Source organism: Triplophysa dalaica, chromosome 16 (genome assembly GCF_015846415.1).
Source record: "Triplophysa dalaica isolate WHDGS20190420 chromosome 16, ASM1584641v1, whole genome shotgun sequence".
NCBI lineage: Eukaryota > Metazoa > Chordata > Actinopteri > Cypriniformes > Nemacheilidae > Triplophysa > Triplophysa dalaica.
In genome coordinates, this window is record NC_079557.1 from 2,329,310 (window position 1) to 2,351,351 (window position 22,042).

The window sequence follows — 22,042 nt, forward strand, 5'->3', positions numbered from 1 at the left end:
CACGTGTCTTTGCAGGGAGTGTTCGTACGTGAGGGGGCGGTCCATCTGCAGTTAATTGACTTTGATTGGTCAAACCGAAGGTCGATCTCTTTTTGGGTCTTTCCCAATGAATACACACATACGAATGAAGTTCTCTTGAAAACTGGTCAGTAAAACAAATTTATTCTGGTAGATACAAGGCCTCCGATTCATATTTTTTAATAAAATCATAACCCACATTTTATTATAGCGTTTCACTTTATAGAAAGCAAAACTGCATGAACAAATGTTGTCAAAACATATTTTTTCTTTATTTAAACATTTCATTTTTTTCCTTTATATTCAAAATGCGTTAGAAAGCATGCAAAGCATTAATCTGTGCTACATATTTGGTACACAATGACTGCTTATTTTCAAACAAATTTTCATCTTAAAAAGTTTTATTTTTTCAAGAATGTGGAAAATAATAAATGAATACAACGACTAAAATAAAGTATGAGTGAGTGTCTAAACTTTCGATTGGTAGTCTTTAGATTTATTTTGCCCATTATCCAGCATTATCTAGAGTTTTATTTGCTTGCACAATAACTGTGGAAATGAGGTAAGATAAATACTTCTGAATATTGTTCAATTAGTATGAAACAGAACAACAATTTCATGATAAGTTTAGAGTCAAATAAGTAAATAATACCCAGAGAACATGCAAACTGATACAAGTATACACTTTGGATAAATTTGGATGTCAAATGCATACATGTACATGTTTTGTAAAGCAGAACACAGGCAGCTGGTTTAAGCAATTTCAAATTTATTGTTGTTTCTCCCCCATTCGTTAAAGAAACCCTTATAAAAAAAATCCCACACCGTCATAAAATACAACAGCAGAAATTGCTGATATAAAAGAAAAAGTAGGAATGAATTTAGGGTGGAAATGAACAGAAAAATAGACTTATTTCAAAAGAAGCCAGTCCAAAGACAGGTTAGGGTACTTCCAGAACACGTTCTGTGACTTGGTTTCAAAGCGGGAGGAGAATAAACAAAAAGAGGCCGAGTTCTAATCCAATCAGATTGCTCAGAGGCTGAGCCTATTCATTAATCGTTAACATCTCTGTCATTTACTTAATTAACAGACGAGTCACTTTTCTTCTGAAAATGTGCGAGTAACTGGGCTCCACTAAAACACACACACTCTCTTTCTCTCTTCGGGCAAGAAAGAACGACTCGTCTTGCCATATTTCCTTGAATCTTCACTGATTTCTCTGTCCCGACTACCTAGTAGTCATCCAAGTCAAAAAACTCGTCATCTCCCTGATAATCCATGCCCTGAAAGTCCACACGGTAGCGCAAAATACCTGAAAGTGACAAAGTTGCACAATAATCAGATTGACGTGTGGGTCAACTGTGGCTGTTATCACCAATAACACCTCATGATGTAGTGAGCATCTCTGTTTTGTTTATGAAACAGATGTGGACGAACTGCGAGCTTACCTCCTATTCCTCCGAAGCCCTTGACGAACTGTGAGCCCTCTTGACTTTTATCCGTCACGATCTCCAGAGTCGCTCCGAACTTCTTATAGAAATTGGCGAACCACTCCAGGAGAGGCATAGACTCGATGAGCTCGTGCTCCTGCCCGGTCTAACACACATATAAAAAAAAAAGACTTTTATAATTAAAAACAGACACACTGCCTGAGTTCGAATGCTGTGCAGGGTCTGACGTTATGAAGCAACAACAATGAATGTTTGGTTTTATAGAGCACAATAATAAAATGTACATGACTAAAAAGTTTACCTTTCGAGATACATCTAACATAAACACATAACATTTGGTACGTTGGTAACTCTTTGTGTTGTGCGTGTAAAACACCAGCTTATTCCGCAGGACAGTTTGTTTTCAAAACCAATCTTTGTGGACAGGTGGAAGCGTTAAACACAACAAATGACCTTTTACACACAAACGCACCTCTTTGTCTATGAAGTGAGATTTGTCCTTTTCTTGTTCAGGGGTCAGATAAATGACTTTCTCATCTGAAACACATAACAGAAGAGACACTAGTATACACACTTCCGTTCAATATCATTTTACTTTAAACCCCCTTTAAAATTGTCTTTATTACATCGTTGTGTGCCCTTAAAGGGACAGTTCATCAAACTAAGAAAATTAAGTACATTAGTGAAGTATAGTTCCTGACATCAAGTCAGATCTGTTGTGCAGGACCTGACAGACGACTTCAATCTGAGATAGTGTGTACGATAAAATATATGCGTGCAAAATTCTCTTCCGTCTCATCCATCAGCGTGAGTGCGTGCGTACCGTTTTCCAGGTCGATGCATTCTGCCCCATGAATCCGGAAGACGTATCTCATCGTCTCCAAGTTTTCATAGACGATGAGAATCTCAACAGCTCCCATCTCCAGCGCTTTGAGCGTGTCATCTACCCCAAAACAATACTTCCCTGTGTCCTGACTGATCTCATCAAAATATCTGCCTGAGAAAATCAATATTCATGAGTTTAGATGAAACCCTTATTTCAAAGTAACGTAATTATATCAACGGATCACATAAGACTAGATTTGTACCAAGTGACACAAACTACATGGAGTTCTTAAAGATTTGAGCCTTGAGCCGTTTGAAATTGATTTCTGACATGTGCCCTTTTTAGAGATTTAATGAAACGGTTTATTGAGATTAAAAAGGTACCTATTAATTTTTTCTCCTGGATGAACTTGACATTTGACAGAACCTCAGCAGAAAGCTCAATGGCCTGATTGAAGCCGTTTTCACCCCCGTACGAGATGTCCACCAGCTTCAGCACTTTTCCCTGTAACCTCTGCGACCAATCAGACACAACAACAACCATGTTAAAGACAAATTTCAGCCAATTACAGCGAGACTAAAAACAGAATTTATGGCATAGCCACTCACAGAGAAACAGTGATTCAGCCAGAGCCAATGAGAGTTTCTATTCTTACCTGATCAAACATGTCCGACTGGCTGAGCTCTGTTTTGAAGTCCGCCGATCCGGCCAGCACCAGTCCGGCCACGTTCACCTTGTCATTGGACACATAGAACTGGACAGCCGTCTCTGCGACCTTCCGCACGTAATTGTGTCTTTTCTCCATCCGCAACCGAGCGAAACGCAGTGCAGACTGACCTCCTCTCCCTGACAAACAGCCAACGCAAAATCATCCAAACAGCGCCTCACTACATCAATGCAGTTGGAATATCTGAGGATTTTCAATTATATGCAACCAAGTTATTTAATAATAATATTTGTAAGTTTTTCCTAACTCAAAGCTAAAATGTCCTTTTCTGTAAGAGTTATTTGATAATTTGTAAGTAACAGTTCATGCAATGAACTGCAATTGATTTATTTCGTCACTGAAGTTTAGAAATGACAGATGCTCTCTGTCACAAGACAAGAATGGATCGAGAAAATAAGTGCACTAAAAACTTTTATTGTGAATTATGGAAATGCAATGTGTGTGTACCGTGTTTCTTGGGCAGGTCCACAGTGAACTTGTGCAGCACTTCTCTGGTGTTGCCTTGCAGGGTTCCAAACAGAGCTCCACTACCATCAATAACTATAAATCCAAACTTACTGTCGTCCGATAACAACGCAGTGAGGGCCTGAAGAGAAAGAAAGAGTAAGCGAGTGAGAAAGTGACTGAACGATAGACATTAAGAGAAAGGAAGATGATTTTTGTGTGAAATCTTGATGTGGATTGTGGTATTCACCTCCGTGTGGAACTTGTTGTCACACAGATACAGAGATGTGTTGATGGGTTTGAACGGCTCAAAGTCGATGTTGACTTTCTTTTCTTTCCCTTCGTCCGTTACTATGGTCCCGCAGTACACCACTAGACCATTATGCGGAACTGCAAGAAACAATTAAAACAAATAGCTCAAATTCACTGGTTTGTCATAACTTCTGATAGGCTCCTTTTAATATCCTCAATGTGTGAAAATTATTTCTTGTGCTTAACACAAAGTCAAAGTTTGAGTCCATCTATCAAACCTTTTCTTACGCTGCCAATAAATGAAAACAGTCAGTGATGTGATTGATCACGGTCTTCTGTTTTACAATAAAACACAACGAAAGAGAGAGAAACGCACACCTTTATTATAGAGCTTTAGTCTCTGCTGTACAGAAGTAATCGCACCCAGAACCGACAGTCTGTTCACTCGACTCTTGATGTTAGACGCTGTACCAAACTCATCCGCCAACATCTTTGCCACCCTGGAGATCTGATCTTTAGGAGGAATGATGAGAGAGATCATGCTGGTCCCATTACTGAATGAAAAAGAGAGAGACAGTCAGCTGACAATCATTATTTGAGTAAAATAGGATCATCACATCATTTAGAACCACAAAAAATGAATCGGTGATAAGACTCACAACCTCAAATTGTTTTCAAATGGAGCCCGTCAGATCCAATTCACTTTCAGACCAGATGTTTACAACTCACAAAATGAGTTTTACAAACACATTAGTCTTTCTTTGTTTAGTATAAAACACACTGTTAATCCCACCCGCACCAAACTCAAATCGGTGTCACGCTGGTGCCACAACATAAAGAGAACAGAATAGTGCTTGTGTTTATTTACACACACAAACACAAATAACAAGAATTTAACCTCTAATGTGACTCTACCGTAAATTTGGTTAATCAGTCAACATGACATTAAACGTGTGTGTTTGTGTGAGAATTATGCATACGACATATACACACACATGTGCACCCTCTCTATAACCGCCTGTCAGAAGCACCACAGGTATATTTACACACTCTTTAACACAAACAGTCATGTACTCCTAAAAGTTACTGTGATGTGCACGTTAAATAAGGAAAACCAGCATTTCAAACAAATTGCAGAATATAAGGATGGGTTTAATTCTACTGAACTCAAATAATTAAGTGCATAGAAATTCAAAACACTGTCCTGCAGCACATCAATCAATACAGTATGTCAGTAGTATATCACATGGTAATGTGTGTAAACCTCAGTGATATTTAACCCAGAACTAATGAAATATCTGCTGATACTTTGACACTATCGGTTCAGACTTTAGTAACTTTAAATAATGTTTTCCCACATGCTAATATTTGTGCAAATTTTTCTTTGATTTTTGAATGCACATTTGTCAAGTTTCGACCTCTAAACCAATTTGGATCCCCAGGTGGTTTGAAGTCTGGATCCTGAAGCAAAACTAGTTGATACACACGCAAACACACACACACCCGTGCTTGTTCTCACGCAAACACACAAGCTAACACACACAGGTTTAACTTCCATTGTTTTCAGGCTCATGCTAGTGATATTTTCCTCCCACTACTGCTAAACCCTCCCTTACACAAACATGAGGACATTATTACAGTTAAACACGGTTTTAATGACCTTTGCTCGCGAGAATATCTCTTAAAAAATTATAATAATTGTGGGGTCATGTTTTAAACTTAATCCTTTGTGGTATAACCAAATCAGTACACAGACACACACAAAGACACACGCACGCGCGCACACAAACACATGCTCGTACCCTCTCGCCGCTTCCAGGCTCCGGATAAGTTTCTTGATCTTCCAGATCTCCACATTTCTGTCTGCCGCGCATGGATCATCCGCCATATTCAGCCCTGAAACACCAGAGAATGCTGCAGTTAACACCGGCTACGACCGGAAACTGTCTGCGTGTCCGTTTCACTGTGCGCCGGAGACTCCGGCCTGACAAGCGCGCTCACGCCAGCCCTCGGTGAACACGCATGTGATCGGAGGCCCGACGTTTCCTTTTATTTCCTCACTAACAAAAATCTATTCAAACTACCATGTTACCTCTAAGGTATTTTGGACATATAACGTAAATTAGCCGGAAATCCTGCAAAGTAACAGTTATCTTGGACTATACCATGTAAACACCATGCTACACGGCAAACTATAATTACAGCAAAATACCACGGTTTCGCAGCCATCGTCGATCGGTTATCGCGCGGGTGCTCTTTAATACCCCAAATAACGCACCACACCATATTAAATACCTCTCTCTCGGTTCTCCGGTCAGCCGGTGTCGTTCTATCTCTGTCTGTTCCACCCGCGTCACGCCGCCGCCGGTTCCTGCGGATACACGTGGTAGGCGGAGCTTCACATTCACTTCCTAGTTACCTGCATAGCAACGGTCGAAGGCCGATTGTTCTGTTTCCTGTGAGACATAACGGTTCTGTTCCTGCAGATGGCGCTCGGTGGTCCACAGATCCAAACTTCCCAATGAGTCGCGTTCACATTTCTGAAGGTCGTTTTGAACGCATTGACACACTAGGTGCAGTCGTTAATGTTCAACAATCCTAAAAACATTGAAATACACATTTAAATATATGCATCTAATTTTTAAGCATCTTAATTAGAAAACACTTTTTAACGACATCCATCCTATCCAGCGCAGAGGAATGTATGAGCGATTATGTCACCACCTCGTCTATGATTGGTCAATCCTCCCAGCGATGGGAAAAGTTACAGATCCACTAATGCATTATGGGTAATGGCACTGACAAACATAAACGCTCATTGAATTGAAAAAACTGTTCCCTAGATTTATCCAACCTGACCAATTTAAACGCTGTTTAATGAACTATGAGTTTAACTAGAACGTAAATCGACGTGCGCACAGGGGATGCCGGGAAATGAAGTGTTGCCTTGTCTGGCATATACAGTGCTGAATTAACACTAAATCAAAAATCATGTGTCTTAATATTTACATGACGTTTAAGAGTATTTTAAAGTAAACCAGCGTACATGTCTAAAAAACATTCTATCTAGGCGCCTTTATATTTAGTTCGTGGGGTGTTTCTCACTATCACCATGAGAGGGCGCCATCGCTCAATCTGTGAGATTAAACATTGGCAACATGACTCCACAGTCAATACTGTGATCATTAGAGGTCCATTTTAAAGACAAAGATGATCAGTTGATTGTGTATATTTCTGTATTGTATTGTGGTAAATGCAGGTCGACTTTTGTTATGACTTCAATCATCAGGGCTGCTTTATATACAATATGTTTAAACCTGTGGTTCTCAAACTGGGGGACCGTGTCCTCCTGGGTGGGCCCAAGATGGATCCAGGGGGCCACCGTTTTGTGGCATTATAAAAATATAGAAATTTATCATAAGATTTGTCCAATCACAAATCTGAAAAATAAGACCACCAACCAAAACATTTGATGTTCCAGCATTGTTTAATTGAACATTTTTTTTATTGAATTAGCATTTTAAGTTTGTTAGGTTTGAAAGTTTAACACATTTTTACACATTTTTGTCATGCAAAAACATATAAACTATGAAATATAGAAGTTTATTATAAAATATGTGCAATACAAATCTGAGAAAATGAGACCACCAACCAAAAAATTTGATGTTGCTTAGTTGAATATGTTTTTAATTACAATAAGATTTTAAGTTTGTCATGTCATGTTAAAGCATTTACATTGCAAATACAAGTATCACTTGTCTTTAGAAAGTAGTGCAAAAACATATAAAGTGAAAATAGTAAGACTTGAAACTATATAAAAACAGACATAAAAATGTGGTACAAACAAAGATTTACAAATTTATATAACAAATAAGTTATATAAATGATATCAACATAAGAGAAACACCAGACAAAGCAGATCATTCAGTGAGAGCCTGTGATGGTTTACGCTCTCTCTCTCTTTCACTTCTGTTGAAGTGTTTTGGGTCTCTTCTCTTCTCGCAGGCCATAAACTTCCTGCTGAAACTGGCTGTGATAATAACGATCCTAAGACGATAATCACAGTAATTCACACACATTGAAACACCGCAATACAGAACCCCAACGTCCCGCACACACACTCGCACCCGCTGATCCTCATGGTTATTTTGGGAAAGGTGGATGAGTCTCCTGCAGGGGTGCGAGGACGCTCGCTCCCAAGGAGTGTCAGGTCAGCATTTATGAGCGCAGAGACAGGCAGTTACCAGAGGAGGCAGATGGCCAGAGAGCCCATCATTTACACTGCGGTTTCAGTACTGCCTACGTCTGTGTGTGTGAAAAACATCAATATATTAAAGAGTCTTTAAACAGATTAAACTTCATCATTCTGATCTGAAGGTCACACAAGGGCCTGTGTTTTACACTTGCTTGATATGTATGCTGCAGTATAGTCCTCCGTGTTTAGGTATTGATTTTCTGTTTTCTATGACATTGTGAAACCTTCAAATAGAAATTAAAGGCCTGTTGGTAAAATGAAACAATTATGAAAATCCTAATTAATAAAACATATTGGTAACCATTCCCTTTTTCATAGCACATTTTGTTTTATTAAATAACTAAGCTCCTAGGGTCTGTCGTACTTATTTCAATACTAGGATTTGCATACTTTGAGAGAACACTACTTTGAATAAGTGAAATGAAACAATAAATTCACTGATATATTAGTGATACAAACCCAATTAGAGGTCTTTAAAATTGCATGGAAAGAGAGTGCAAGCTGTTACAAAAAGGCACTAAAAGCAGCAAAAGCCGAGCACTTCCGTAACCTCATAGAAAATAACAAAAACAATCCAAGGTTTTTATTTAGTACAATTGCTAAATTAACAAACAAACAGACTCCACCTGACCTGGGTATTCCGCCGCACCTTGGTAGCAATGAATTCATGAAATTTTTTACAGAGAAAATCGAAATAATACGAGACAACATAGCTAAAACCAAACCTCCAAGTTTGTCGGAAGAATTAGTTTCAACCGTCAGACAAAAAGAAAAGCTAGAGTGTTTTTCTCCTATAAATCAGGAAGATTTAATTAAAATTATTGCAACATCCAAACCGACGACATGCTTATTAGACCCCATTCCGACTACTTTATTAAAAGAGTTACTACCTGCTGTAATTGAGCCCATTTGTAACATAATCAACTCGTCTATTAATCTAGGACATGTCCCAGGACCCTTTAAACTGGCTGTAATTAAGCCTCTTATCAAAAAACCAAATTTAGACCCAAATGAACTTGGAAGCTATAGACCGATTTCAAATCTCCCGTACTTGTCTAAAATACTAGAAAAAGTAGTGTCAACTCAACTGTGTACCTTCCTACAAAATAATGACATGCACGAAAAGTTTCAGTCTGGCTTTAGACCGCATCACAGCACTGAAACTGCGCTCGTTAGAATTACAAATGACCTTCTTATTGCTTCAGATAAAGGAAACATCTCACTCTTAGTCCTGCTTGACCTTAGTGCTGCTTTCGATACTGTAGACCATAAAATACTACTAGATCGTTTACACCATTATATCGGTATTCAGGGACAGGCACTGCAATGGTTCAGATCTTACTTAACAGACCGATATCAATACGTCCATTTAAATGGGAAATCGTCAAATCTTACGCAAGTCAATTATGGATTACCACAGGGATCGGTTTTAGGACCCTTGCTTTTCTCCATATACATGCTGCCCCTCGGCAACATTATTAGAAAACATGGAATTAGCTTCCACTGTTATGCAGATGATACTCAGCTATATATCTCATCAAGACCAGATGATTCCTTTAAGCTATCCAAACTGGCAGAGTGCATCGAGGACATAAAACATTGGATGACTAGTAATTTCCTCCTTTTAAACTCTAGCAAAACAGAAATATTACTTATAGCACCAAAATTAAGTAAACCGAATATCTCCGATTACAGCCTGCAAATTGAAAGCTGCACTGTTACTCCAACAAATACAGTTAAAGACCTAGGCGTTATATTAGACGGCAACCTGTCATTTAAAAATCACATCTCAAATATCACAAAAACAGCCTTCTTCCACCTTAGAAATGTTGCCAAATTACGAAATAGTTTATGTGTTGCAGACGCAGAAAAGCTTATTCATGCATTTGTGACCTCACGGCTTGACTATTGTAATGCTCTACTTAGTGGTTGTCCTGTATCATCGATAAACAAACTACAGTTAGTTCAGAATGCAGCTGCCAGAGTTCTTACTAGGTCAAGAAAATACGATCACATAACCCCAGTTTTATCATCGCTTCACTGGCTACCCATTAAGTATCGCATTGATTTTAAAATTATTTTAATTACTTACAAAGCCCTGAACGGTTTAGCACCTACTTACTTAACCGAGCTTTTATCACGTTACAACCCATCACGCTCGCTGAGATCTCAAAACTTAGGACTTTTGACAATACCTAGAATAACAAAATCCACCAAAGGTGGACGAGCTTTCTCATACGTAGCACCTAAACTCTGGAATAGCCTTCCTGATACTATTCGAGGGTCAGACACACTCTCCCAATTTAAATCTAGATTAAAGACACATCTTTTCAGCCAAGCTTTCACTTAATGCATAGTTAATGAACAGCAGCTACGCTAATTATTCTCTTTATTCTCTTTCCGCCTCTGCCTCGGGATGCCCATCCCGAGGTAGGAAGAAGTTCCACCATGTCCAGACGACCGACAGATGCCCATCCCGAGGTAGGAAGAAGTTCCACCATGTCCAGACGACCGACAGATGCCCATCCCCAATTTGAGATTACACCAGATACAGCTGCAGACTGACTGACCATCCCAGCTCCATCTAAGGCAATTCCACCAGCTGCCAAGAGAAATATGACCATCGGACCATCCCAGCTCAGACCACTACATCCCCAACCAAGAGCAAAGACGGACTATTTGTCTTATTAATGCTGAAGTTACAATATTTGGTATTAAATGCTAAACTAAAATCACATGTCACCAGTCTGAGTGCAGCTATGACACGTCAGAGGGGATCTGGCCCTCCCGGTTGAGCCTGGTTTCTCCCGAGGTTTTTTTCTCCATTAATCAATCATTGGAGTTTGGGTTCCTCGCCACAGCAGGGCAGTGTTGGCCTGCTCACCGGGAGACTGCATTCATTCATTTATTTATTTAGAAATTAGATGTTATTTATTAGAATGAACTTACTCGTTGTATAAATACCATGCACTGTGCTGTGTTTTAACTTTTCTGTTTTTCTTGTTTGCCCCTGTAAAGCTGCTTTGAAACAATACACATTGTGAAAAGCGCTATATAAATAAACTTGAATTGAATTGATATAACATCTGTAACCACATATTGAGAACATTCTTTGAAACTAGAGTAAATAAAATCTCCCCCCAAAAACTTTGATGTTGAGTATATTATCGTCTGCTTAAAAGGGCTAGTTCATCCAAAATAACATTTCTTTCATCGTTTATTTTTCATTAGGTTTCCAACGTTCTTAAAAATTAAAAGTTTTATTATTTTGTGTTCTGCAGAAGAAAGTCATACAGGTTTTAATGATACAAGGGTTAATAAATGATTTATCTGTTTTTTATTTTTGGGTGAACTTTTCCTTTTTATCTTCTTTTATGTCTGTAGCACTAATGCTGCTGCATGATTTACTTACTTGTTTAAAGGTCCAGTGTGTAGTTTATGGAGGATCTATAGACATGAATGCAATATAATATACGTAACTAATTCTTCGGAGGTGTATATAATATGTTGTTATCATAGAATAAGATATATTTCTATCTATATACATCGCAGGTCCTCTTGCATGGAATTCTCCATCTTGTTTCTACAGCAGCCCTAAATGGACAAACTGCTCTAGCGTGTTTCGTAAATACTTATCACCTTTGACAAAGAAGCGGAAACATGACCACATCTTAGTCCTGTGTCAGCCGCCGTAGTGCTTCTAAAGGGAGGGGTGGAATGAGCCATTGGTTGCACTTCGCAACCTCACCACTAGAGGCCGCTAAATTTCAAACACTCGACCTTTAAATCACTACCCACAGACATTAGAAATGGTATTAGTAACGCTCATCCTATTTAACACCACTAATAACCAGTTAAGTCTACTGTCAACAAGCTCTATATCTCATAGCATTAACCCCAAACACAGCTATAAACTGACAAATCCAAACTAAACAGCGGAATGATGACATCTGTTAAATGGATCAACTAACCATGAAGCAAAAGTGTGTTTGAAACCAGCGCGATTATCAACCCAATTTCTCTAAATCTCTCCCTAAATCTCTCTAATTACTCGGAGCAGGAGCGGCGGGTCTAATCTCGTTTGTTCTTCCTCTCTCATTTCATTGGATGGTGTCGTTATTGAGGTCTGCTGGGTCTCTGCTGCGGCCAAGTCAGAACTCCTGCCAACAGATTTGTTACAAATGGAAAACTCGGTACCAGATGACTCTGCGAGGAATGATAGATCGTTGCGGAGGAGACGAGAGAGCTTTCAGGCCCTGCCAGCATCTACTGGCAAGAGAGGATGCTGGGTAATGGGCAAAATCTGGAAGGGCTCCGATTTGCTTCAGGTATGGAAATCTCTGTCACAGAAGACATGATTTACTCACCCGAGTATGCGGAAAATCCCATGATGCCGCAGTTTTGTGATATGTTTGTCTTTGATAGGCATCTGGCACGACAGAAGTGGCGGTCCACATTATTCACCGTCAACACTTCGGCATCACATCACACACATGCCCATGCAAACGCAGCATTACTGAACAGCACACACACGCCTCAGATATCACTCTGAACATCACTCTTCTGATTTTCTAAAATGTGTTCTTATTTATAAAACATGAAGTGTTTGTTTTAATGCACACCTTTCATTGTCAATTAGAGACAGAATTCTCTCTCACTCACACACAACTGCCAAGTCCCAGTTCAGATGTCAGATGATGTTGTTTGTCGCCCAGGTGGAGGGCCGTTCTTCTCCTCAGGGTGAATGTTTTTCCCGTGAAGGTTATTTCAGGGATGACAGGCGACATCCGCTGAGGTTCCAGGTTTGAGTTGTTCATCCCTCTCGACTGAAAGAAACCCTCGGGAGACTCGAACATGACATCTACAAAACTCAATGAAAACTTCACTCCTCAGGATATAGAGTGAGACACTAAGTCTGTTGCCATTTATGTGACAGGCAAGCTTCACATTATAATCCTGCACAGCATCACCTGGTCTGCGTGTCTGTCATGTAAGAAACGCCGCCGTCTGAAGTGGTTTGCGCTGCATTAACTGCGGTGACAGGCGGCTGCATCTCTGCTCAAGAGTTTATAGATCTCAGGAATCTGACAGTTCACTTGAAACTGGCAACAGAAACACTTTAACTCTTAACTGAGAGGAAACCAGACCCCCCTCATGTAGAGACATCCTTTTCATGCAGATCTAATATTTGACTCAAAAGCACATTTATATACTTAACTGCAAAAAATTAATTTAATATTTTATCCCGTTTCCAGTTAAAATTCTTAAGTATAAATGTAACGGGAGGAGACACTGACTGTTTGACCATTTGTGAGGGTGGGTAAATGTCTGTCAGGTGTGAACGTGTATCCGTGAGGCTGTTACAGGTGTGGCCAATGTTACTGATGAGTCAGTGGTACAATGCGATTGGCAGATCTACTGAATATAAGGAGCAGCGTGAGGTCCTTACGGGGTGTTTTTCTTTGTTCTGGACCGTGAGAGACGCCGTTACGAGACGAGCGTGACTGCCTCTGTGCCGGTTTCTCAGGGTATTCAACTCAACTCAACGCACGCAGTGACGACGATATCCATTGACCCCTGGTGCCGAGAGGTCCACGAGAACAATCAACGCGCGCTATCCATTTCTATTGAGGGAAGTGGGAATTCTTAATGTTCATGAAAGGCTGACGCTGATGTGTGTTATTTGGGACTGATTGGCCTTCCTTTGCCTGACAGTTTGGTATTCCAGTTCCGGGTTGCCTCGCTGATCCTCGTGTCCTGGAGATCGCCGGAGCCGGGACTTGTGCAGTTGCTGCTGTCGTCACCTCGCCGTGGGCGCTTCCCCTTTGCGCTACGAGCGACAGTGGGCTGGGTCGTGAGTGACGAGACTTTTGGTTGTGTGTGACGAAACTCTGCTTTTGAACTTAATACAACTGTGACGTTTTGCTTACGTAACCTTCTCTCGGTCTAGCGAGGTATTGGCTGCTCGCCTAGGATATATTTTCCATTGTCTTTTTATTCGAGTCTTTTTAAGGCCAACAGACTAATCAAACTAATTTGTCCTATCATGATTTCTAATGTGTGAAATTGAGGTTGAAGTGGTTACACCAGTACATTCTTAAATTTGTTTTTGAAGTGTAGATCTCACGTGTGATGGGGTGCTGTTGGATATGACTATTGGTCTGATTGGTGTGTTGATCGTTTCTTGATCGCTGTTTAGCCGGGGGGCGCCATAGTATACCATTACTCCTAGTCCTTGAATTGAAGCATCTATATCTGGGTTACCTTCAAAATGTATACAATGATATTTAGTTTTTAAACTGTTGTATAAATAAACTTTGTATTTTTATAAGACGTTGGTGTAGCCTGTTACTTGTGTATTACAAGGGTGGAATTCCTGCGTGCGCCTGAGTTGGCACGTTACATTTTTGGCGTAAGTCGGCAGGGCCCTTGATATACACAAGTAATATGAGTCACGGCGAGCAGCCCCAAGTAAATGCATTAATGCCATGGTTTATGGGGGGGCCATGGGTCCCAAAATTTGGTGGAGGGGAGCCCTCGAAATTTCAAGAATGGAGAAACCAAATTGAGGCTTTTATTCGGGCTCAGGGGCTGAGTGAGGTACAGCGGGTTGATTTTGTGCTGAGTGCATTGGAGGGGAATGCTAGAAGAGAAGTCCTGCTGTTGGCTGAAAGAGAACGAAATACGGATGTAAAAATTCTAGATGCCCTAGCTTCATTGTACGGTGGTCAGCAGCCTGTTGCTCAACTACGTATTCAGTTCTTTAATTGTAAGCAACAACCAGGGGAAGGAGTAGGACCATTTACCCTTCGTCTGCGTGAACTGCATCACAGGTGGCGAGCCAGAGAACCCCTGACTGCTGGAACAGATGATGAATTGCTGCGAACTCAATGCGTTATGGGATTGAGACATGGACTGATAAAACAGGAATTGTCAAGACAGCTCCGCCGAACCCTAACATCTACTTTTGTTGATATCTGTAGAGAAGCGAAGGCGCTAGAACAAGAACTGGCCCCAGAGGAAGAAGTTCAGGTTTGTCCAACTCTTTTGACTCCTCCATTAAGGTCAGCAGCAACACCGACCGGAGTGAAGGACCAAGGGACAAATGCTTCTGACTGGCAACGAATGAAGGATTCATTACGAATGGAATTGCAACAGGAATTAAAAGAGCAGCTAACACTCTTGGGGAAATCCCTGGTAGAAGAACTGAAGGGGCATCTGGGCCAAGCTTCAGCAACGCGATCCCCAGCAACGGAGACACCATTCCAGCCACATTGGCGTCCCCACTCCGATCGTGACCCCCGTCGCCAACGTTTGGGGTCAGCTCCCCCCGATCCCCAGCGCTACCAGTGGGATGCTCAAGGCCGTGCCATCTGTCATGATTGTGGAGAAGGGGGACACATACAGCGATTTTGTCCAAGGAGACGTCCAGCTCAGCAGGGTTTTCAATATCCCCGGTCACAGCAGGGCCAGTGAACCGGGAGGGGCCCTCAATCGCGCCCCCACAAAGGCCCTCTATGGTGGGTAAGTGCCCAGAGGTTGAAGTGTTGGTCCAGGGGCGACGGATCCCATGTATAATAGATACTGGCTCTCAAGTTACACTTTTTAGCCAATCCTTGTTCCAGCGTCATTTTAGGGAAGAATGTATTCAAGATCCCAGTCAAATATCGTGGTTGGCCTTGAGAGCTGCGAATGGCCTTCAGATTCCTTACGTGGGTTATGCAGTACTGAATTTTGACATTGGGGGTGTGGAAGTGCGTGGGAAGGGGGTAGTTATCGTAAGAGACGATTGCATTAACACGGAATATGGACTTTTAGGTATGAATGTCGTAGCAGACTGTTGGGCGGGCATCTTACAGGGTAGACACCCTGGTATGGCAGCTTTTAAATCGGTATTCTCCCCTTCTGCAGAGAAAGCATGGGATGCAGCCTTCGCCGCCTGCCAAAGGGTAAACACCTCCATGCCTGAGGTAGAGCTCCAAGGTGTGGCTAAACTCCAGCGACAACCACCTGTAGTTTTACCCCCGGGAAGTGAGATGATCGTCTGGGCCCATGTCCCACAAGCTACTAACCAGTCTAATTGCGCTGTTTTAGTTGAAGATTTGGATCACCAAGGACAGGAGTGGTGTGTGGCCAGATCGTTGAGCTGGTTGCAAGGTGGGAAGGTCCCTCTCCGCGTCTGCAATCCTAATCCATTTTCCCTAGAGTTACCACAACGGCGCCCGCTGGCTTCAGTGACCCAGGTAGATCCAAAGGATGTAAAAGGACGTTCCAGACTAGTGTTACGAAACATCGAACCCCAGTTGGTGGAAATTGATGTTATGCAGGTGGAAGACACACAGACTGAGGATCACCCAGCCCTTGCCTTGTGTGGTGAGGACCTGACCAAAAGCCAGCAAGCCCAAGTGACAGCACTCTTGCGGAAGTGGTCTCACGTGTTTGCGTCCCATGACGACGACTTTGGGAAGACGGCAGTTGTTACACATCAAATCCCCACAGGCACAGCTCCACCGATTCGAGAAAGGTATCGACCGGTTCCTCCTAACCTTTACCCCGATTTGAGGACACTACTACAAGGCATGCTAGAGAGTGGCGTTGTAAAAGAGAGCTCAAGCCCATGGGCTGCCCCTGTTGTTCTAGCGAAGAAAAAGGATGGGTCGTGGAGATTCTGCGTTGATTATCGCAAGCTTAACGCAGTGACTCACAAAGACTCTTTCCCGTTGCCGCGGATAGAAGAATCCCTTACAAGCCTCACCAGGGCCCAGTGGTACTCGACTCTGGATCTGGCAAGTGGATACTGGCAGGTGGAAGTGTCACCTGCAGATCAAGAAAAGACTGCCTTTACCACCCCCTTTGGTCTATACCAGTTTGAACGCATGCCTTTTGGCCTCTGCAATGCTCCAGCCACGTTTCAGAGGTTAATGCAACGCTGTCTGGGTGCTCAGGTTTACGATTCTCTTCTCATTTACCTCGATGACGTTATTGTGTACTCTCCCAACTTCAACACCCACTTACATCATCTGGAGCAGGTTTTCGGTTGCCTCCAGGAGCATGGCCTAAAACTGCAACCTCGTAAATGCCATCTGTTCCAGAAAAAGGTGACCTACCTGGGACACGTGGTCAGTGGCCAGGGCGTAGCAACAGACCCAGAGAAAACTGCAGTCATTCGCAATTGGGCTATACCAGCAACAGTGAAACAGGTGCGTTCGTTCCTGGGGTTTGCAGGCTATTACCGGAGATTTATCCCTGCTTTCTCCAAGGTAGCTGCCCCCCTCAACCAGCTCCTGCAGGGAAATGCCCACCGCCCCTCCTCAGCCATCCAATGGACCCCTGAATGCCAGATCGCTTTTGAGTCACTTAAACAGGCTCTCCTAAGTGCTCCTATACTAGCCTATGCTGATTTTCAACTTCCATTTAAGCTATACACAGACGCAAGTTTGAATGGCCTTGGAGCTGTCCTTGCCCAAGTCCAGGAGGGCAGGGAGAGGGTTATAGCCTATGCCAGCCGTAGCCTTCATCCCTCAGAGCGCAATGACCAAAACTATAGCTCCTTTAAGTTAGAGCTGCTGGCTTTGAAATGGGCCATCACCGAGAAGTTTAAGGACTATTTGTGGGGGACTCAGGTTACAGTGTTCACTGATAACAACCCTTTAGTCCATCTGGACACTGCAAAACTGGGGGCGACGGAACAGAGATGGGTAGCTCAGCTAGCCAATTATTCCTACGAAGTCCGTTACCGACCCGGAACCGCTAATAGGAATGCAGATGTGCTTTCTCGAATACCAGGGGAGACAGCTGAGATTGTAGTGCATGCAGCACGGAGCGCTACAACCCCACAGTCACCCGAGAGAGTGGGACGATGGGAGCGCCAGCAGAAGGATGACCCTGACCTGCAGCAGTTACACACATGGAAAACACAAGGTGAGCCCCCGCTAATAAATAATCCTTCTACTTTGTCTCTACAGCTCCGTTGCTTGCTGAGGGAGTGGGACCGGCTGGAATTTCACAATGGGGCCCTTGTCAGACTTGTCACTGAGCCGGACACTGGAGTCCCAGTGCGACAAATCATTGTGCCAGTGGTTCAAGCCCGACAAGTGTGGGAAGAATACCACAAAGCTGCAGGTCATGCAGGTGGCGACAAAATGATCTCGCTATTGCGGAGGAGATTCTTCTGGGAGGGGATGAGCACAAATGCCAGAACGTGGGCGGCCGAATGTCTTAATTGTGTAGTAAGCAAACGAGGAGGAGCACCAAGTGCACCATTGTGCCCCATATCGCCCAGTTACCCCTTTGAAATCGTGGCAATAGATTATCTGTCCCTTGGAAGGCCTTTTGACACTTTCCCATATATCCTGGTGGTTACAGATTTGTTCTCCCGCTATGCGTTGGCCGTCCCCACTAGAGACCAGTCTGCTCCCACTACCGCAAAGGCTCTATGGACAGCACTTATTCTTCCATTTGGCTGCCCAGAGCGTATTCTTAGTGACCAAGGGGGAGCTTTTGAGTCAGATCTGATGAACCAGCTTTGCGCAGTGTATGGCTGCAAGAAAAGTCGCACTACGCCATACCATCCACAAGGAAATGGAGCATGTGAACGGTTTAACCGTACCCTCCTTTCCCTCCTGAGCACCATGGATGCGGACTTGCACGCTAAATGGCCTAGCCAGTTGCCAGCTCTGCTGCAAGCATATAATAACACTACTCACTCAAGCACCGGGATGACCCCTCATTATGTGCTTTTTGGCCGCCATGCCAGACTGCCAGTGGACGTACTCCATGAAGTCGCAACGCCACAATACCGGGATAATGTAGAAGGTTGGGTTGCGAATCACCATCGAACTCTCCTGCAAGCCTATGCCACCGTACGTAACAACGTTGAACGTCGTCAGCAGTGGAACCAAACTAGCTACAATAGGCGTGCTAGAACCTTGCCACTGTTACCGGGGGAAAGAGTACTCCTAAGGAACTTCCGCCGTAGAGCCAAAGGGAAACTAGCTCCTAAATGGCTCCCTACACCCTTTGTGGTGGTGGCCCAGCCACGCAAGGATCAACCCGTCTTTAGCATTCGGCCCGAGACAAAGGAGGGTCCCATCCGAACGATTCACCGCAATAACTTGCGGCCATGCCCTGGGGACCAACAAGCGACCTACCGCAAGGAAGAGGGTCGTTCTAGTGAGAATCGGTGCCCCAACCGAAGTAGCCTCGGACAACACTGGCCCTTTGTTTCTCTAGCTCGACTCCCTCTTGTCCCTCAACACCAGACTGACACTCCAAGTCCTCATTGTGAGCCAGTGGACTTAGCAACTAGTACTTCCCTTACTCGTGCACCAGCCACACAAGCCCATGAAGCCCCGGGGCCTGACCCAGAAATGTTGCCTCTGGCTGAGCCTGACCCAGTAATGTTACTCCCGGTAGTTATAGGCCACGACCCAGCCCTGGAGTGTGGTGCAGCTATTAACAACCAGGGTTCTCGTCGGTATCCCCTACGTGCTAATCGTGGCACAATACCTGCGCGCTACAAACCCTAAATGCCTGGCTACTCAATGGCATTGTCCGCTTGACTCTTAAGGACTATGTTCGGGACGACCATTATTAAAGGCGGGGGGAAATGTAACGGGAGGAGACACTGACTGTTTGACCATTTGTGAGGGTGGGTAAATGTCTGTCAGGTGTGAACGTGTATCCGTGAGGCTGTTACAGGTGTGGCCAATGTTACTGATGAGTCAGTGGTACAATGCGATTGGCAGATCTACTGAATATAAGGAGCAGCGTGAGGTCCTTACGGGGTGTTTTTCTTTGTTCTGGACCGTGAGAGACGCCGTTACGAGACGAGCGTGACTGCCTCTGTGCCGGTTTCTCAGGGTATTCAACTCAACTCAACGCACGCAGTGACGACGATATCCATTGACCCCTGGTGCCGAGAGGTCCACGAGAACAATCAACGCGCGCTATCCATTTCTATTGAGGGAAGTGGGAATTCTTAATGTTCATGAAAGGCTGACGCTGATGTGTGTTATTTGGGACTGATTGGCCTTCCTTTGCCTGACAGTTTGGTATTCCAGTTCCGGGTTGCCTCGCTGATCCTCGTGTCCTGGAGATCGCCGGAGCCGGGACTTGTGCAGTTGCTGCTGTCGTCACCTCGCCGTGGGCGCTTCCCCTTTGCGCTACGAGCGACAGTGGGCTGGGTCGTGAGTGACGAGACTTTTGGTTGTGTGTGACGAAACTCTGCTATTGAACTTAATACAACTGTGACGTTTTGCTTACGTAACCTTCTCTCGGTCTAGCGAGGTATTGGCTGCTCGCCTAGGATATATTTTCCATTGTCTTTTTATTCGAGTCTTTTTAAGGCCAACAGACTAATCAAACTAATTTGTCCTATCATGATTTCTAATGTGTGAAATTGAGGTTGAAGTGGTTACACCAGTACATTCTTAAATTTGTTTTTGAAGTGTAGATCTCACGTGTGATGGGGTGCTGTTGTATATGACTATTGGTCTGATTGGTGTGTTGATCGTTTCTTGATCGCTGTTTAGCCGGGGGGCGCCATAGTATACCATTACTCCTAGTCCTTGAATTGAAGCATCTATATCTGGGTTACCTTCAAAATGTATACAATGATATTTAGTTTTTAAACTGTTGTATAAATAAACTTTGTATTTTTATAAGACGTTGGTGTAGCCTGTTACTTGTGTATTACAAGGGTGGAATTCCTGCGTGCGCCTGAGTTGGCACATTACATATATTTTAAGTAAATTTATTTCAAAAGCAAAATGATTCCATATTTTGTCTTGTTTTCTGCAAAATTACAAAAAATGTTGAGTTTATATATATATATACATGTTTGTAATCACAATGTACCTATAAATAATCTGTGGATAATAATTGTATTATTATAGCAAAAATGAAATTAGGGGAAACTATGTACTCAGTTTTGCAACCGCACGAATGAAGCACGCAAGACTGTCTCTCAACTGTAAATTTGACAGAATTTTGACTCAGGATACATTTTTATTTGATTGATTTAAGTATAGTTGGTCACAGATAATTTATTTGAGTTATTATTATGAGTTTCAATGTGTAAAATCAATCTTGATCTTTCTTGACTATAATCAAGAAGTTCAAGATGTTTACTGTGCCTTGCGAAAGTATTCATCCACTTCATTTTATTCACATTTTGTATGTTGCTGTCTTCCCCAGATCTGTGTCTTGATACAATCCTGTCTCAGAGCTCTACTTGCAGTTCTTTGACCTAACGCCTTGGTTTTTACTTTGATATGCATTTTCAGCTCTTACATCTTTTATTGAGAGGTATGTGCTGCTCCAAATCATACTTATTCAATTGAATTTGCCACATGTTAACTTCACTCGAAGTGTAGAAACATTAACAAACATATCTAATGCTTCTGAGCTAAATGTCCCAGAAAAGAGTTTGAATACTTATGCAATGTACTTATTTCAGTTTTTAATTTTTATAAATTTGCAAAGGTGTTCAAGGTTGTCATTATTGTGTATAGTGTAGATTATTGTTTTATTTTACTTATTTAAAGTAGTTTAAGATAAAGCAGCAACATAAAATATTAATAAAATGAAGGGGGACGAATACTCCTGCAAGGCACTGTATATGGCATGCAGCTTCCTTATAAATATATTTTTAATTTTCCTTACTCTTACCCCTTCATTGCATAAACTTTGCACATTATTCCCCTTTATCTACAGATGTGTACTCTAGAGGTACATTATTGTTCAATTAGTTAAGCTGTAAATCCTGTTTAATTATGCGGCACTTTGCGGCCGTAGTCTAAAGTATACGTTTTTAAGTGTTGAATACTCAACTCCCTTCAATTAAATTTTTTTGTTTTTGCGCTTAATAGGCACGGTCTATTGTCTGTGGGGTGCAAATGTTCTGAAAACAAAAAGTCTTATTAAAAGACGGATGCATTTAAGTACTTCAGTATAATTGCGTTGTATTGTTTTTCAAACAGTGAAGAAGTTTGAACATTACAGAGTCAAAGAAACGACAGATTTTGCTTTTCATTTCTTAAATTGTTATTTTTATCATTGGAGGCAG

General features: G+C 42.4%; 1 protein-coding gene across 1 annotated transcript; it reads right to left on the minus strand.

Moving 5' to 3' along the window:
* Positions 1 to 767: 767 nt before the first annotated feature.
* On the minus strand, positions 768 to 6,130 carry etf1a (eukaryotic translation termination factor 1a). Its single transcript, XM_056770364.1, has 11 exons — positions 6,015 to 6,130; positions 5,522 to 5,615; positions 4,098 to 4,273; positions 3,718 to 3,857; positions 3,471 to 3,609; positions 2,952 to 3,142; positions 2,680 to 2,809; positions 2,294 to 2,467; positions 1,943 to 2,007; positions 1,468 to 1,615; positions 768 to 1,331 (listed from the first exon to the last, which is right to left on the minus strand). The coding sequence occupies exons 2-11, from the start codon at positions 5,605 to 5,607 to the stop codon at positions 1,252 to 1,254; spliced, it is 1,329 nt and encodes a 442-aa protein (XP_056626342.1). The 5' UTR covers positions 5,608 to 5,615; positions 6,015 to 6,130; the 3' UTR covers positions 768 to 1,251.
* Between the last annotated feature and the right edge of the window lie 15,912 nt (positions 6,131 to 22,042).